The sequence below is a fragment of the Melozone crissalis genome, unplaced genomic scaffold (assembly GCF_028551555.1).
Source record: "Melozone crissalis strain CALT ecotype California unplaced genomic scaffold, PUWL_Pcris_2 ptg000034l_1, whole genome shotgun sequence".
Lineage (NCBI taxonomy): Eukaryota > Metazoa > Chordata > Aves > Passeriformes > Passerellidae > Melozone > Melozone crissalis.
The window spans coordinates 20061893-20077790 of NW_026535812.1; the positions used below are offsets into that span (position 1 = coordinate 20061893).

General features: G+C 40.5%; 1 protein-coding gene across 2 annotated transcripts in view; it reads left to right on the top strand.

Moving 5' to 3' along the window:
- The window catches only part of TBL1XR1 (TBL1X/Y related 1), a 103015-nt gene extending 97001 nt beyond the window's left edge, over nucleotides 1-6014 (top strand). For both annotated transcript variants that reach the window (XM_054282791.1, XM_054282792.1), the window contains 5 exons: nucleotides 235-309; nucleotides 2681-2808; nucleotides 2991-3156; nucleotides 4036-4137; nucleotides 5858-6014. In XM_054282791.1, coding sequence (XP_054138766.1) covers nucleotides 235-309; nucleotides 2681-2808; nucleotides 2991-3156; nucleotides 4036-4137; nucleotides 5858-5884 — 498 coding nt within the window. In that variant the 3' untranslated portion in view covers nucleotides 5885-6014. The remainder of the gene's footprint in view (nucleotides 1-234; nucleotides 310-2680; nucleotides 2809-2990; nucleotides 3157-4035; nucleotides 4138-5857) is intronic.
- Nucleotides 6015-15898: the final 9884 nt, after the last annotated feature.

Consider the following 15898-nt stretch of genomic DNA (forward strand, 5'->3'; position numbering starts at 1 on the left):
CATGGTAACTCCAAAACTTTATCAGGTGGTGTACAAGAATGCATGGGAAATGTGATAAATGGATAGCAAAAAGCTGTTAGTTGTTATTGCAGGCAAAGCTATGAATAAAAATTAAGTGTTAAAATCCTGACAATTATGCAAATGCTCATAACTGCTGTCCAGCTTTATCTTTTGTAAGCTATCATTTTGTAATGGAAGGGAGGACTCCAACTAACTCTCATTGTTCACTTTTAGAATGAAGTAAATGCAATCAAATGGGATCCAACTGGTAATCTGCTGGCATCCTGCTCTGATGACATGACTCTAAAGGTAATGGGAGTTGTGGGCTGGCCCTTGTCTTTGTAGGCTCTGGAATGCATTCCCATTAGCCTGGACATCCCAGCAATATCACTGTACTTGCTGTGTTGTCCTATATTCGTTCTTTTTTAATGTAACAAGGTTAGGCAATCCTAGAAATCCTTGTTAATCAGGGCCAAGCTTTGGTCCAGAGGACTTGTTACAGGCTGCCAGCCTGAGACTTGGAGCATGATTTATTAGGTGCTTTTAGCTGTGAACAGAATCAGGTCATTAATCATTAAGCTGTCACGCTTGATGGTTGCTTTTGGTTAAAAGAATGAAGTTGGAATGCATGTCAGGTAGCACATTCAGGAATGGGTGACTTGCTCTTTTCCTGGTTTTCTTCTGCTTTCCCCTTCTTTCTAGTTAAAATCTTTGGCATGTTGTTTCTTCTGAGGCCATGTGCATTCCTGCATTTTTCCAGTTCATCAGGAGTCATTCTGCAGTTTTCAATCACACCTACACTTGTCCTCCAAGTGTTTCACAGCTGTCTGCTTTCTTGTAGAACAGGGGCAAACTTGTGAGTGCAGAGGACACTGCAGCTTACACATGTGGCTTCAGGGCACTCCAGACATCCTTACAAACCTGCCACCAGCAAAAATGAGATTGTTCATGCCTGACAGGCCTGTGCTGCTTCCATGGCACAGATGCTTTACGTTCGCTGGGACCTTTAGCACTGTGCTTGATAGAGTTTCAGGATGCATCTTTTATATTGACAGCACTGTCCTGCTGGTAACCCTTGGGACAGTTAATTCCATCCAGCTCACTGTTATTTAATCAGGGAATGGCTGAATGAGTGGCCACATATCCCTCCTGCTGGCACACGGTCAGGCTCTGGCAAGGGAAATCACCTTATCTAAATACAAACACTTAAGCATTAAGCCTCCAGTCTAAAGCTGGATGTCTAGACATCTCCAGTCAGCACTGTCTAGCAGTGCTAAAGAGCAAGTTATCCTTTCCTAAGTTAAGTGTCTTAAGTCAAGTGTGCTGAGGAAACCCCTGAGAGCATCAGTTGTTTTCCACTGGCAGTGCATGGAGTCAAAATAGCCAGCTTAAGCCAGGTATTTAATACTTAAACAGCTGAAACTCCAGGGTGATGAATTCCAGTCTGGAGCTTGAGCTGCTGTTGCTGCTGCCCTCTCCAGGAGCAGAGGTGACAACTGGGAATGTGTCAGCATTTGTGGGATTCAGTAAATTAACTTCTTGGTGGCTGTTTCAAATGGAGCCCAGGCTGGAAAGAATGTTATTGTTTTGTTCAGGATTAGCTCAAAAGCCAAGTGCTGGAGGCTAAGTCTACACATCACTAATCACTTGTGGATCTCTTACTTTTCAATGGCAGAAGGAATAAATACCAGGTTTGGAAGCACATGGAAGGTGCCTAGGGATTTATTTACTTGGTCAGTTTCTATCTACAGCTTAACACTAGGGCAGCTGATACAGACTCTTTCATCCATGCTAGTTTTGGGAAGAGAAGCTAGATTTTGATCCCATCAATTAAACTGGAAATACAATTTCAATTCTGTCTGCACATTGAAAATCAATTTCCTCTTCAGCAAAGCAGCAGTTCTGAAAAGCACCATTTGTTTACACGTGTACCTCAATTGCAGCTGAAACATGCTCCTGGTAGCTTTTTCCAACAAAAAATGAACTAAAAGCATTACTGAGACATTAAAAATAACATTCAAGTGGTTATCTACCATATAAAATTTCTGTCATATAAAAGCCTTCCCAAATCCCTTCTGTAGAAGCCATGGAAACTCTTAATAGAATAAAGTTATTTTGTTTGTTGAGTATGATCATACAGGAGTTGGAGTCCTCTAATGACCTCTCTGAAGTACTGAACACTGAAATCTGGCAATGCAAATACTAATATGTCAGGAAAATGCCATAGTGGTATTTGTGTCTCTGGATTTGTATGAAAACAGAAAATTTCTCTACTATCCCTTTATTTCACTCAGTCTGTGTAGCAAGAAGTTCATTTAAAAATAGGATCGTGGTATTTTATCAACTCAGGCATGAACATTTCCATACTGCTCTTCTCATTTCAGCATCTGCTCTCATCCCTGCACTTTTCAAGGGGTTTGCAGTTCACTCAGGCAGTTTGGTTTCTACAGGCAGCACCTTTATTATTCATTAACCTCACTGGGGACTTAGAACACAAAGAATGAGAGGTCCTAGAATAAAACTTGGCATAATTACTCTAGAAACCTAGCAATCATAGCAAATGTTCTGAGTGGCCTAAAGGTAACAGTCAGCCTGCAAATGATACAGAAGAAACATGTAAAATGTATTTTAGTACAATATTGTGCTAACTTATTTGTGTTTTCCTCCCTTTTTATCATAGATCTGGAGTATGAAACAAGACAGTTGTGTCCATGATTTACAAGCACACAACAAAGAAATTTATACTATCAAATGGAGTCCTACAGGACCAGGAACAAATAATCCAAATGCCAATCTTATGTTAGCAAGGTACTATTTATTCCTGGTTTTAAATGCTTGTTAAACATTATTTTTTACCTCACATTCTATAAATGTAAGTTCACAGAGTGTTTTGAAGTACATAAGATACTTTATCATATTCTATTTGTATTAGCAACAAAAACATATGTTCAATTGAGATGTAATTAATCTGTTTTTTTTTTCCTTGGCAGTGCATCCTTTGATTCTACTGTAAGGTTATGGGATGTAGACAGAGGAATTTGTATTCATACTCTGACAAAACATCAAGAACCTGTGTACAGTGTAGCTTTCAGTCCTGATGGCAGGTACCTGGCCAGTGGCTCCTTTGATAAATGTGTGCACATCTGGAATACACAGGTATTGCTCTTGTCTGTGTTGAGAAGTTTGTGTTTTGGTCTTTTCCATCCTTCCAAACTTTGCTTATCCATCATACTTCAGCCACAAAGACCTTTGTCATTGCTAACACACTGGTTTTCTCTTTGTTCTGAGATTATTTCTTTTAATGGTTGTGCATTTAATTTCTCTCTTTGAATGGTTGCCTGTGGTGAGGTAATACTTGTCTTTACATTGTCTTAGCAAAAAAACCAAAAAGACATAAAAACAAGCCAGAAAGATCCAAACCAAAAATTCTGACACCAACAAAACCCCACATTGAAAAAAGTTTCTCCAAGAATATATTTCATCCAAAAATTGTCTTTGTTAACTGTGAACTTTAAATTCCTGATAAAACTGGGGCTTTTGTGATAAATGATGACTGGGTCTAGACATACTAATCTGATTGGCTGTTTCATTGAATTTCACTGACAAACAAGAGAATGCAAAGTGAGGGAAGATAATGATGGCAAAGTATTTCTATGAAACTTTCTCAAAAAGGACACTATTACTTGTTTTGTGTTTCTGGCAGGAAAAAAGGGCATGTTATATTCAAAGTCTAAAGACCTTGTTGTCAGGCATGATGCAATCTCTGGCTACTGAGAATTGGGTATAAATTTCTCAAAGGCTCATTTTAGTAATTGGAAGTAGTTGTGACCATCCCCAGTTTTGCCCATCAAACACAGGAGCTCAAGATGCAGTGCCATATGCCACAAGGTGCTGAGGCTGTCCACAAATCTCTTCTGGACCACTTTCCTCTGAGAATTTTAGCTTTTCAAAGCAGTGGGGAAATGTTACATGTACAAATTGTGCTTGTTCACTTTGATTTTGTTGTATTAATTATTTACCTTGTCCCTTTTTTAGACAGGTGCCCTAGTTCACAGTTATCGGGGAACAGGAGGGATTTTTGAGGTTTGCTGGAATGCAGCAGGAGACAAAGTTGGAGCAAGTGCTTCAGATGGTTCAGTAAGTGTTGCTTGACTTGGCTGGTGTTCCAATAACAAACATCTTCTGGAAATCTTTTAGCCAACACTGGAGACAAAATTTCCTTCTCTAGCTGAAGGTTGAATACAGCCAGCTCAGCTGTAGTTTTCAACTGTAACCCTGCTGTGGTATTTTAATGAGAATATCTTTATTCCAGTCCAAAAACCTCAGAAGGTGGAGATATTTCCAATTTATATTTTCTGTTCCTTCTGAGGCTTACTGTGTCAGGGTGTTCAGTGTGGCTGGTTTGGAAACAAATTTGTTTTTCTTTCTCTGCCCTTTTCAAGGGAAGATGCTCAGTGTAGGTGATATTATTATAATGCATGACAGGAATAAAATACCTTCTGCATTACATTCAACAGCAAAACAAAGTGCAGATTTCCAAATGCTTGTAATTAAAAAGTTCCTAAAAATGTCAGCAGCTATATATAAATATCAGTCTGCTTACTTTGCTTAGGAAAAGCAGGGAATAAAATCATGTTTAACTAATCATGGATGCTCCCACTGCCATTTCACTGCAGGGTGTTGGAGCATCTCCTCCTGGCTGCTCTGACACTGCCCTGCAGAGAGCTGCAGTGGGGTGGGAATGTGCAGGGCCTCCATAAGGAGCACAGCCCTGGGGCTTTTGCTTGCCTCTGTCTCACCATGGTTGGCAAAGAAAGAGGAGAGCCTAAGGAAAAGCAAAATTAAAGTAAAATAAGGCCGATAAGGGAATTGTGTTTTGAAGTGCTGTAGCTTCCTTTAACAAGCGTCAGCAAAAAGCCATCCTGGCAGCTCAGCAGTGCAGAGTCTCAGGTGGCATCTTAGCACAGGTGCCAAAGCAATTCCCTCCTGAATGCTCCTTGCTGGTAAGTAATGCTGTTCTGTTAGCGTTCAAATCACAAAATAGGAAGTTCTGGATTTTAAGAAGCCTGAATTCCAGAGAATTAATTTTGATTGCTCTTTATATAATTTTAGTCTTGTAAGTATAGACAATATCATAAAAAGATAAAAGCTCAAGGCATATCCTGAGCAGAAATTGATTATCACTCTCCCAGATGACCCTTTTTTATACATGCTGTGTAACCTTTCCAGTCCTCCAATTAATTTGGCCCAAGAGGGTGATTGTACTTGGAATAGATTTGTTTTCATTTAGTTTCTGATATTTTAAAAAATGTTGGGCTTAATTTGTTCTATATTGTTCCCTAGCAAAAGCCCTTCTCCTCCACTCTGTTTTAAATGTGCTTGCACCTGGTGTTATCTTGTGTGTGGTTATTTTTTACTATATCTGACAGACCCAGCAGCACTGGCTCTGTCAAATATGGAAATCTAAGCACTACTTAGTGGAGATTTTGGGAAGACTAAAACTGGAATTTGTACACCATTAACGTTTTTCTGTACTTAGTATTTTAGTATTGTAGTATTTTAGTACTTGTAAAAATATAAAATGAAATTAGAGTCAGTTCTCAGCCTCACAGTATTAAATAACAGGCAAACAGCTTACATAAGATGTTGTTGCTGCTCTGATTGTAATTCTGAAGGCAGCAGTGCCTTAGTTCATTAATGGCTCACCTGTTCACTTTGATATTATTTAATCATTGTTAATGGATCCAAGGTGAAGCTGGCAGACCCCACGTGTCAGGTTTTGCTGTGATGCTTGCCCCAGAGCTGTGGGAGCCCGTGGTGCTGTGCAGCTGCTGCATGTGTGTCTCTCTCTTTGCAGGTTTGTGTACTAGACCTCCGGAAATAGCGCTCTTAGTTGGAAGCCATGGACCGACTATGAATGTGTACATAGCCAAAATGACTGTCCCTGACCCATGTACTGCTATAGTCCCAATCGAACCATGGCCAGTCCACTACAGCCAAATGTAAAAGAAATATATACATATACTGTATATAAAAAAAAAAAAAAAAAAAGGAGAAAAAAAAAAAGAGGAGAAAAAGAGGAGAAAGAAAAAAAAAAATTTACACCCTGAAGAGGATGACAGAGTTTTGTCACAGCTTGTGAATCCTGTTCACCAAGTGCTGGAATCTGCTGTGCCCCAAAATAACATTTAAAGGTTTTTGGATATGAAAAACAGAAGAGAGCGAGAGAGAGAGAAATATACCATATACAAGAGCAGACCCATATACATACCAAAATCAGAAGATACTAATGGCAGCCTTCATTACCCCTTCCCCCATGAGATCCATTCTCACGTGGATTTGTGGGGTGTTTTTGTTTTCCTTCTCAGTAGTTGAGCAGTTTGTGTATACAGAGAAAATGGACTTACAGAAATCTGCAGCAGTAGTTTTTTTTCCTTTGCTTTTAAACATTGGGTTTTCTGTTTTGTTTTGGTTAAGTTTACGGATGCATGAAGTAAGGGAGTGATTTAGTTTCTTGTTTATATTTTTTCACCTTGGAAAAAAAAAAAAAAGGCGTTTCTTTGAAACATGTTTTGATGCATTCTTTGAAGAGGTAGTTTGAACCTGATAATGTTTGGTACATTTTGTGGCTCCCAGAGCACAATTTTGTGAACAGAGGGAGGGTGGAAAAGGGATTAGGGAGAGAGAAGAAAAAAAAAAAACCCTTCTTTGCAGCGTGATATTCCACATCCTTCTCATCTACAAAGCAGGATGGAAATGGGTATAATGCTATGTTTGATTTTCTGGTGACATGGCTGAAATGCAGTAATTTCTTATTTGGGACATAATTCTGCCAAAAGTAAGAACAGAAGGGCACAAAAACACAGGAAAAAGAAAACAAACAGGGATGCTAAAAAAAAAAAAGGAGAAAAAAATAAAGAGGAAAAATGCATCTTCTGTTGTTTTAAGACCATAGGTAAAATATGGTTAAATTGTGCACTATTGTGAAAAGGAGCAAAGTATAGCTGGGGGATTTTGTTTAAGTGGTTAAGATCTTTCTGGACAAGGGTTCATGCCACAGCTTCTTTGAGAGTTGCCCATCATTATTTGTAGGAGCTTAGATGTATAATTGTAACCAAACTCCAGTATTAAAAGTATTTCATGTAATTTTTCTTTATTAAAATAAAATCTTTGGCATATATTTGATAACACTGCCATTAAGGGGCAAAATGTTTACTACCTTAGATTTAAAAGAAAAAAGATCTTAAACAGAGGACTTGCTTCAAGTTTATTTTAATAGCAGTGATTCAGCTTATTTAAAAGATGAATACTTGCACTAATTCCCCTGCTGCTCCAGTCCTGCAGTTTATTGTATCTTGTGACTACATTTTTTTCCAAATATAGGGTAGATGTAAGCTGCTATTTTTTTAACAATCACTACTATATAGTGTCTTTTACTCTGTTTACAATATCAAGTATTTTTCTTACAATGACAGATGTATATGGCAAACCTTTTTCTGCTCATGTGATTAAAAGTATACTAATAGTGATTTTATTTGTAAATGATAGCATGAGGTTGTGTTTATGCGTATGTGTAGTCGAAAAGGTTGCATCATGTCTTGCATAAGATTCCAAGAGTGTAAATTTATAAAAAGAGAGGTTGTCAAATTTATGTCACAGACATTTTACTTAAGGAATGATTTATATTACAGAGCTTTGCAAAGTTATTGGTTTTATAACACTATTTCAATCACAATTAATTTTGTGACTTATGATTGTTAGTCTCTAACCTATTTTTTTATTCATTTGGGGTTCTTTTTCCCCTGTCCAAGTTAAGTATAAATTCATTTAATTGAGATAATGCAGCTTTGACATTTAACCATTGTTCTTTAGGCATCGATTTCTGCTATTTCCATGAAATAAACATGACTTGAAGCAAGTCTGAGTTTGGCTAAGGTAGGGTAGCAATTTGCCGGTGGTTAAGACAAGTCAACAATAATACATGGTTTATATACAGCCCAGGATTATACTGCTATCATACACAGCATTTAAAACCAACACCAAGTCATATCCATAAAGACAGTTATCTGTGGTGGTTCTGTGCCAGCTATTTTTAGGGTTTTGGAACATATTGCAAATGTTTAGAGCAATTACCCTGTGAGTTACAATATGTAGGAAACCTAATATATTGAGTGTCTGGCACTTGAAATATTGCTTTTATTGCTGGAGGTCCATGACTGTGGCTGACCTCTGTCATTTAATGAAAAAAAAAATAAAAATAAAAAAAAAATTCTGTGCAATAATTTTAAACTGTGCTCCCAGGAATAGACACAAATGTTTTGAGTATGTTTAAGCTGCATTTTTCGTTTAGCAATGCATTTGTCAATTGCACTGAATTTAAATCTGAAAGTCAGAAGTGATTCTTGATAGTACTTTTGTATTTTAATACGGACAGTTTATTCATTTTCATAAAAGCTATTGGATGATTCTTTCAGCCAATCTAAACCGAATTGTGGTGGAATTCTGTGACATAGCTGCAAAATCACACAGCCATGTTTTAGGGTGTTGCCATTTTCCTCTTTCTCAATCAGCTGTTTTTTTGGTTGCAATTCCAGTTGCTTCAGCATAGCATCCCCCACTCAGAAATAGAGAGCACCAGAGCTCCAGCGTGTCCAGGCAGGGCTGTCAGCAACGTTGGCTCCGTGGGCTGGAGTGTGGGGCCAGGCCAGCGTCCCCGAGCCGAGGTGTCCCGCTGCCACGGGGCCAGGCAGGGTGCCCAGGCCAGGCAGTGTCCCCGAGCCCGGCTCTGGCCGTAGCTGTCCAGCTGTCCAGCTGTCATGCCACAGTGCTGCTCCTGCTCCCGCTCGCCCGGAGCCGCCGCGCGCCGCGTTCTGCCACCCCGCCAACCAAAAACCAGACAAAAACACCGCAGAACCCTGACGTTAATTGCTGGTTTTAATAGCACAAAGGCCTCGTGTTCCAGGGTGGGGTAGACTGTCCAGATTGCTCCTTTCAAAGGGGAAGCCAAATGGCAGCAAGGCCCTGACTTTGTGTAGCGTGCACGTGCATGCTCAGTCTTACGGATGGAGTCGTTCCCATTTTTATCAGTTCAACAAGATAACAGGCAAATATCCAAACAGAGGATAAAGGGGAAAAGCTGGGCTCAGAATTAACAATGGGGTAAGAAATTAACTGCTCTTGAGTTCGCTGTCTTTCTGTGCATCCATCTCAGAATCCCGTTTGTCATTTTTGCATGACCAGATCCAGGTTTCTGTAGAGTTCGTCTTTTTCTATTTTTACTTCACCTTTTTCTGCATTTTTAAATTGATGTAAAGATTCCCAACCAGTGGACTTTTTAGTGTAGTTAAGAGAATATCTAGGTCTTCATAAAAGCTTTTTTAGACTCTTTGTAATGTTGATAAACTGAGTTTATTCTGGGACTACCATTGTGCAGGGTTATTTAGCATGTCTACTAGATGATTGGAAATTCTTATATGAAACACTAAAAGTGCCTCTTTTTCTGGGTTGGGTGGAGGGGAGGTAGTAGTTACCAGAGTCAGAACGACATGGCATTTCGAAGCATGTTTCTTGATTTCGTGACACTTTAATGCATCTTGAGAGAAAGGCCAAAGATTTCTACCAATTTTAATTGATTTTCATTTTAGAAAGCACTCCTTTTTCCTTACACTGCTTACCTCATGCTGGGGCGTCTGATGGGGAATGTCCTTTGTGTTTAGGGAGAGCAGTGGGCGGCACAGGGCGGCCGTGCCGGTGTGCCAGCAGAGCCACCTCAGCAGCTGACACCTTTAATTCGCTACAGGAGCTTCATTGCAAACTGGGGGGTTCAGCCTGGAAATGCAAGGCTGTTCAGAGAAAAGGGGAGCCTTGGGATCTGATTTTTCCAATCTTTACTCCACCAGGAATCCCATTCTCTCGGTTCACCCTCGCCAGGCGAGCGCTGGCTGTGCCGAACCCCGGTGTGGATAAAATCAGCCTCGTCCCCTCCAGCCGAGGGTCCCCAGTGCCCGTGGGGTTTTGCCAGAGCAGGGCCTGCTGGATTTAGCCCAGTTCCCTTTTTTTGGCTGATGAGCAGGATCGCTCCTCCCTTCCCAAAGCCCTGTAGAGCCATTCCCCGGTGGGATCATCCCACCCTCTCCAGACGCCTGAAGAAAGCAGAAGCAACATTGTGGCATGTTAGCAGCAAATGCGGCTTCGGGAGACAGCAGTCAATCTCCATCGAGATCCCTGACATTTTCCGTAGGGAGGGAGACATGGAGCAGTTTCACTTCTCCCTCCAGAGCAAGCTCTGAAATACCACGAGCTGTGAAAGTGTGACTGTCTTCACTGTCAGTCTGGTGGGAGGCAGACCAACCAGGAGAATCTGCCATTTCGAGTGGATTGCAGATTTAGTGTTAATAGTGCTTCAGATCAGTAGTTTTGAGTACATAATTCGCTTTCTCTGCCTTTAAGTTTGAAGCTTGACAATAACTTGAGGCATGTTTTTGTTTTGTTTTTGTTGGTTTTTTTTTTTTATTTTTAAATAATCATTCATTTTTACTTCATAATGTTTTTTGACATTTGTGGGTAAATACAAGAAAACAGTCTGCATGTTGTTGCTAGTCCAGTGTACTTTGCAATCTTGTCCTCAACAGACTGCAGTGTGCAGAACAGTAATTCTAGAATACAGAAGTAATTTTCTCTCTCTCCTGACATTGACATTGTAGTTGTAATGGTTTCATTTGGAGTTACAAATCCTTTGGGTCTAATTCTGTGAGCCTACCTATAGCACTGGATTAAAATGTCTGCATCATTTCTTCAGTTATCCAGTTAAACTACAACTGTTGTAAAAGTGTAAACCAGCCCATGACAGTTTTTTGTACTTGTTTAAAGGACTTTTATTGTTCAGTTTTCATGATTATTGTCTAAAGAAGACTGATATAGATGTTCTATACTGTCCTGGACCATGTTAATTACACTTTATGATGTATTTTGGTTCTACATCACAATGATTTGTCCCCAAGGCCCTTATATCCCTTCTAGGCACATTTTCTGTTGCAGTTTCCCTTTGCATTGTATTGCTTTGACAACTGTAATTTGAATCAGATCTGAAAGAGGTCCAGAATAAAATATATTTTGATATTACCTTGGCTGAATGTTATATACCAGTAATTTTAGGTGCTTGGGATGGAAGATTTGCAGATCATTAGGCTGGGGAAGTGACAGACTGAAACACTATTTTTACTATTTGGTTTGGCACATTTTCACATAAGACAAGGTGCAAACAGCAGCAGGAGCTAATGCAGTGTGTGGCTGCAGGATCTCCGCCCTGTCCTGCTGTTCCATTTAGGGGAACTGAATTATTTTGTGTTTTACATGCTCCATCTTCCCCTCACCCCACACCTGAGGAACAGAAGCTGATTCCAGGGGTGCTTGCAGCTGTGTGGAAGATTCTGGAGGCGTGGGAGCAGCTCCTCCCTGGTGATGGAATCTCACATTGGGGGGATCTGGTGGTGCAGAGTGACTCAGTTTGGCTGTGCAGAGCTGCCTTGTTTGTGTTACTGTATTGCAGATAAATGTGTGAAACCATTCAGATTCACGTGTGAAATAGCACACATCCATCATGCATATAATGATTTAATTCCTTTGGAATTGTGGGTCATGTCATTATCCAAGTGAGGGAGCCTGGGCAGTTTCTTTTCAATGTGTCACTGTTTCTTTTCAATGTGTCACCAATTTATGGTGAGATTGCTGCTTTTTCTTGTAGATTGCTGATTTGCTCTATATGCAAAAGTAGTAGCTTTCTCAGTAATGCTATCAAAATTGATTCTAATATTTTGAAACTTGCTGTTGAAAAGTGCCTGTAATGAATTGAAAACAGAGGAGGGAATCTGTTTTACAAGTGTAAAACCAGTCTTGCCTTCCCTTCACCTGGAGTCTGAGCACATTGCAGGATTTCTGCATCACCTGGATTTTGAGGCAGCAATGTTGGAGCAGTTTCATGGTTCTGAGACAGAGTGTGAGCTGATATTTCATCAGTGCAAATGCAGGAACCACAGAGCAGTGTTTGTTATGTACATGTTGCTCTCACATGGTAGTGGTGGCCAGATCCATCCTGTGAAGAGGAGACAGCATTCCAGGTAGGTGCTTTATTTCCCTGCTTCCCTTCCCTTCCCAAATCTTCCCTTTGGTCTTTAGTTACAGCCTGATTCTTACAACTCTCTAGGAGCTTGTGATCTCAGGTATTCATAAAATCCATGTTCCCTACCTCACAGGGAAATGATTTAATGGAAGTCAGAGCAATATCTTTGGTTTGCTGATGTCAGCACGGGGCAGCTGTAATGGAATAATAATTTGGGAGGGATTTATTGATGATTCTGTAGAGAATGATGATGCCCCAGTTTGTATTTTGTCCTTAAGGAAAGCTGACCCAGGAGTTCTGCAGTGCAGAGGCTTTCTGGTTATCTGACTAACTGAAAATTGGTGCCATAAAGGCTTGGTTCAAGGATTAATAAAGACAGGTTTTTCTTAAGAGATATGTCATATGAAAAGGTTCTGCTTCCAGATTAATTCTTCAGTTACTAAGTCAAGATTTTGGCTTAAAAAAAAGTCAAGACATCTTGGTAGAGGTTGAGTACTTTCAGCAGACTATTTTCTTTTTTTCTACAGAGTTTTTCAGACTTGTTCTAGATGCTGAGTGCCCCGATTTGAACCTTGAGAATGCTGTATTTTGAGCTTTCTGAATTGCATGTTCTTGAACATTTTCAAGACTTCGCTGGACTGGTGACAGCTCAGACTGAGTGTCCTGCCTTCCCAATTAGAGAATCAAAGGGCCCAGCTCGCAGTGATGCTGTTGGGAAATTCCCAATTATTTCAGTGCAAGCAGACCTAGGGGCAGCACTGCTGAAAAGAGATGTGGGTGGATGAAGGAGTTTTTATTCTGACATATCAAAAATCCATCCATTAAAGATCAAGTTTCCTATGCTGAAGTGCTCATGCCACAAGCCTAAGGCACCTTTTCCTCCTTGTGTGTTGTCTCAGCCTTGATGGAATCCATGACATCTGCAGGCTCCATCTAGTTTAATTTGTGCCTTTTTCCTTGTTTCAAATGCTTTCTGCTGACAAGAATATCTGAAGGTTTGGGGCCTGCCTTAATAAATGCCAGGCAGAGGGGCACATCTGGGGGTTGTGTCATGTGGAATGGCTGGGGGCTCCCCAAAGCTGCCCTGGGTCCCCACAGCCTCTTTCTTGCTCAGGGAGTTGTGCTGCTGCATCATTTGCAGTTCCTGCAGCCACGTGGAGCACAGTGTCTGCTGGCTGTTGCACTTGGGCTGCACTGGGTCTCTCTGCTTTAAAAATATGGGAAAAGTCCTTTTTTAATGACACAATAATCATGTATTCATATTACTTGGGAGCCACAGTAATTTTAACATATATCCCTTAATTTCTCAAAAATGATTCGTTTTTAAAGTAGCAAATTCCCACCACAGGACAATAGTGAAGAATTGCACTTAGTTTACTTCTTAAATAGTTACTTGGAAGTTTTGCAGTTCTTTCCCTTTCTGTGGCTGCAGTCCATCTGTCTTCAGCTTGCTTGAACACTGCAGAAAAGCCAGGTGCTGATTAGGTGGATGGGAACAAACTGCTTTCTAGCAGTGAGTAATTTGAAGCCAGGAGCCAATTCCCAAGACGCAGAAGTAGGAGTTTGTGTAGTTGCAATTCTGTTGTTTACCATCTCATGCTCAGATTGGTAAAACTTGCTGTGTGTGCTGAATTAAATATTCTATTATTTTATCCTATTTATTTCTATCCGGTTCCTGCAGCTAATTCTGTGGGAAAATCATTCAATGTAGTTTTCATAGGGAACAAATTATAACTTTGCCCTGTGTGTTGTTCAAGCAGGAAATTCTCCAATAATTCTTGGAAATGTCAGCTGTATAGAGATGTAGTTTGGTGCTGCTGTCTGGACAATGATTGATCTCCAATTTGGGGCTTTAGGTATATGATTTCTAACCTTGGGCATTCAAGAGCAAAATACTTGTTGACCCATTTATTTATTTATCTCCTCGCTTATTGCTGTTTGCTTGGCTGGGTGGATAAATCGACTCAGTGTTTCCATCAAAGGCTTTTCTAGTTGCAGGTAAATTGTGCCTTTGAATTGGACAATAAGAAACAATAAGGATGAGAACTCTGTGCCCATAGTGCTCTGTTAGTTTGAAATCAGCACGTTGTGGCTTTCTTTGCATTTGCAGCTGGATCACTTTTTACATGGATATAGGAATTCCAGGAGTTCTATCCAGCTCTTCTGCCAGTTTATTCCACTTTCTCTGTGAGGACTTGTAAATGAGCAGAATAAAGGGCAGAATAACTTTTGCTTTTGGAGTTTCTGTTGTTGAAAATAACAGGAGTCACCAAGTGATGAGGAAGGTGGGGAGAAATGTCTGAGGGTATAGGTGAGGAAGGGCAGGGGGAGTTGCACATTCCTGGTCCTGCCAGGCTGCTCTCCAAGGCTTTATTGAAATACTGCAATAACCTTAATGGTAAGCAACTTTCCTCTCCAACCTGAACCTTCTGTGCAATTAAAAATGTAGCATTTTGTCCACCCTGAATGTGAGGGGGCAAGAAAGCTGTTTATTGTCCACAGCAGCCTTCTGTGTCTTTGAAATCTGTTGTGTCTTTTCTTCTTTAAGCTGAACCATCCTCAGAGTGTCTTAATCAATTTATCAACACCAGCTGCTCTCCTTGACAGACAATCTAATGAATACTGAAATAAGAATCTTGTTTATAAGAAATACGATCTCTGAAACAAGGAAGGGAGAAACAGAAAACAAAATAAGATTTCTGGTTTTGCAATTCTGCCATAACTGTTGAGAAGTAGCTCAGTATTTTATAGCAATTTATAATTTTTGCTTGGCTAATGTCCCAGCAATGAGCCCCCTGGTTTTTGGAAGTTTTACATAAACACCTTTTTTCCCTTCTGCAACCTTTGTGGTGTTCCCCTTTCGTGGTTTTTGGCTAGTGACAGGTTTTTGTCCAAGGCTGCCCAGCAGGTCTGTGGCAAAGTTAAGAATTAAACTCAAAATTTCCCCCAGAATAGGACAGAGGACCAGGCTGAGGTTGTATCTGCCCATGGCTTCCACCTGGGAGCCTGCTGCCAAACCAGCACTGTGACAGAAATGTTCCAGAAACCGTGAGAGTGGAGAAGGGCCCCTGGGAAGCAGGGCCTCCACTGAAGCAAAACAAAAGTGAATTCAGGAAATGCTCCAGTGATACATTAAGACCTTGGTAGTAGTTACAAAGAAGAGAGAAAAAATGTTAACTGCTCTATATTAAACATGCTTTCAGCAGTAAATGCTTTTTAATATGATAAAAATGTATTTCAGACAGGGCTGCTTCTGTCTCATGGAGACCCACATATTCCTGGTTTCTGACCACTGTCTTAAGAAGGACTTGTCTTAAATAGACCATAGTCATAAGGATTCAACAACAACCAAATCTGTTGTGAATAAACAGCTTTAAACACACACCATGTCTTAGAACTGAAAAACCCCAGGCACCTGCAGACTAAGTAGAGGCCATTGCTCAGCTGAGACTGCTGCTGCCATGGGGAGTGCGGAGAAAATGCACCTTCTTTTACAGCCCTGTTTGAGAGAGGGGCTTTAAGGATGCAGCAGTCCCAGTGGTGATAGAGAGGGTAGGTGTGTGCTGTATTTCCAGCTGTTTCCACATCCCCAGGACAAGTGGATGCCAGAAGAGGAGATTTTATTAGCACGGGATCAAATATCATGGTACATGTTCATTAACATGAAGAAATTCCCACTGCTGCTGAGCAGGAAGGATGTGCTGTTTTCCCATTTCTGCCTCTCCTCTCTTTTCTAACACTTGCAGTTCCAGCTGGGATGGCTGCAGCAGTGCTTGGTTC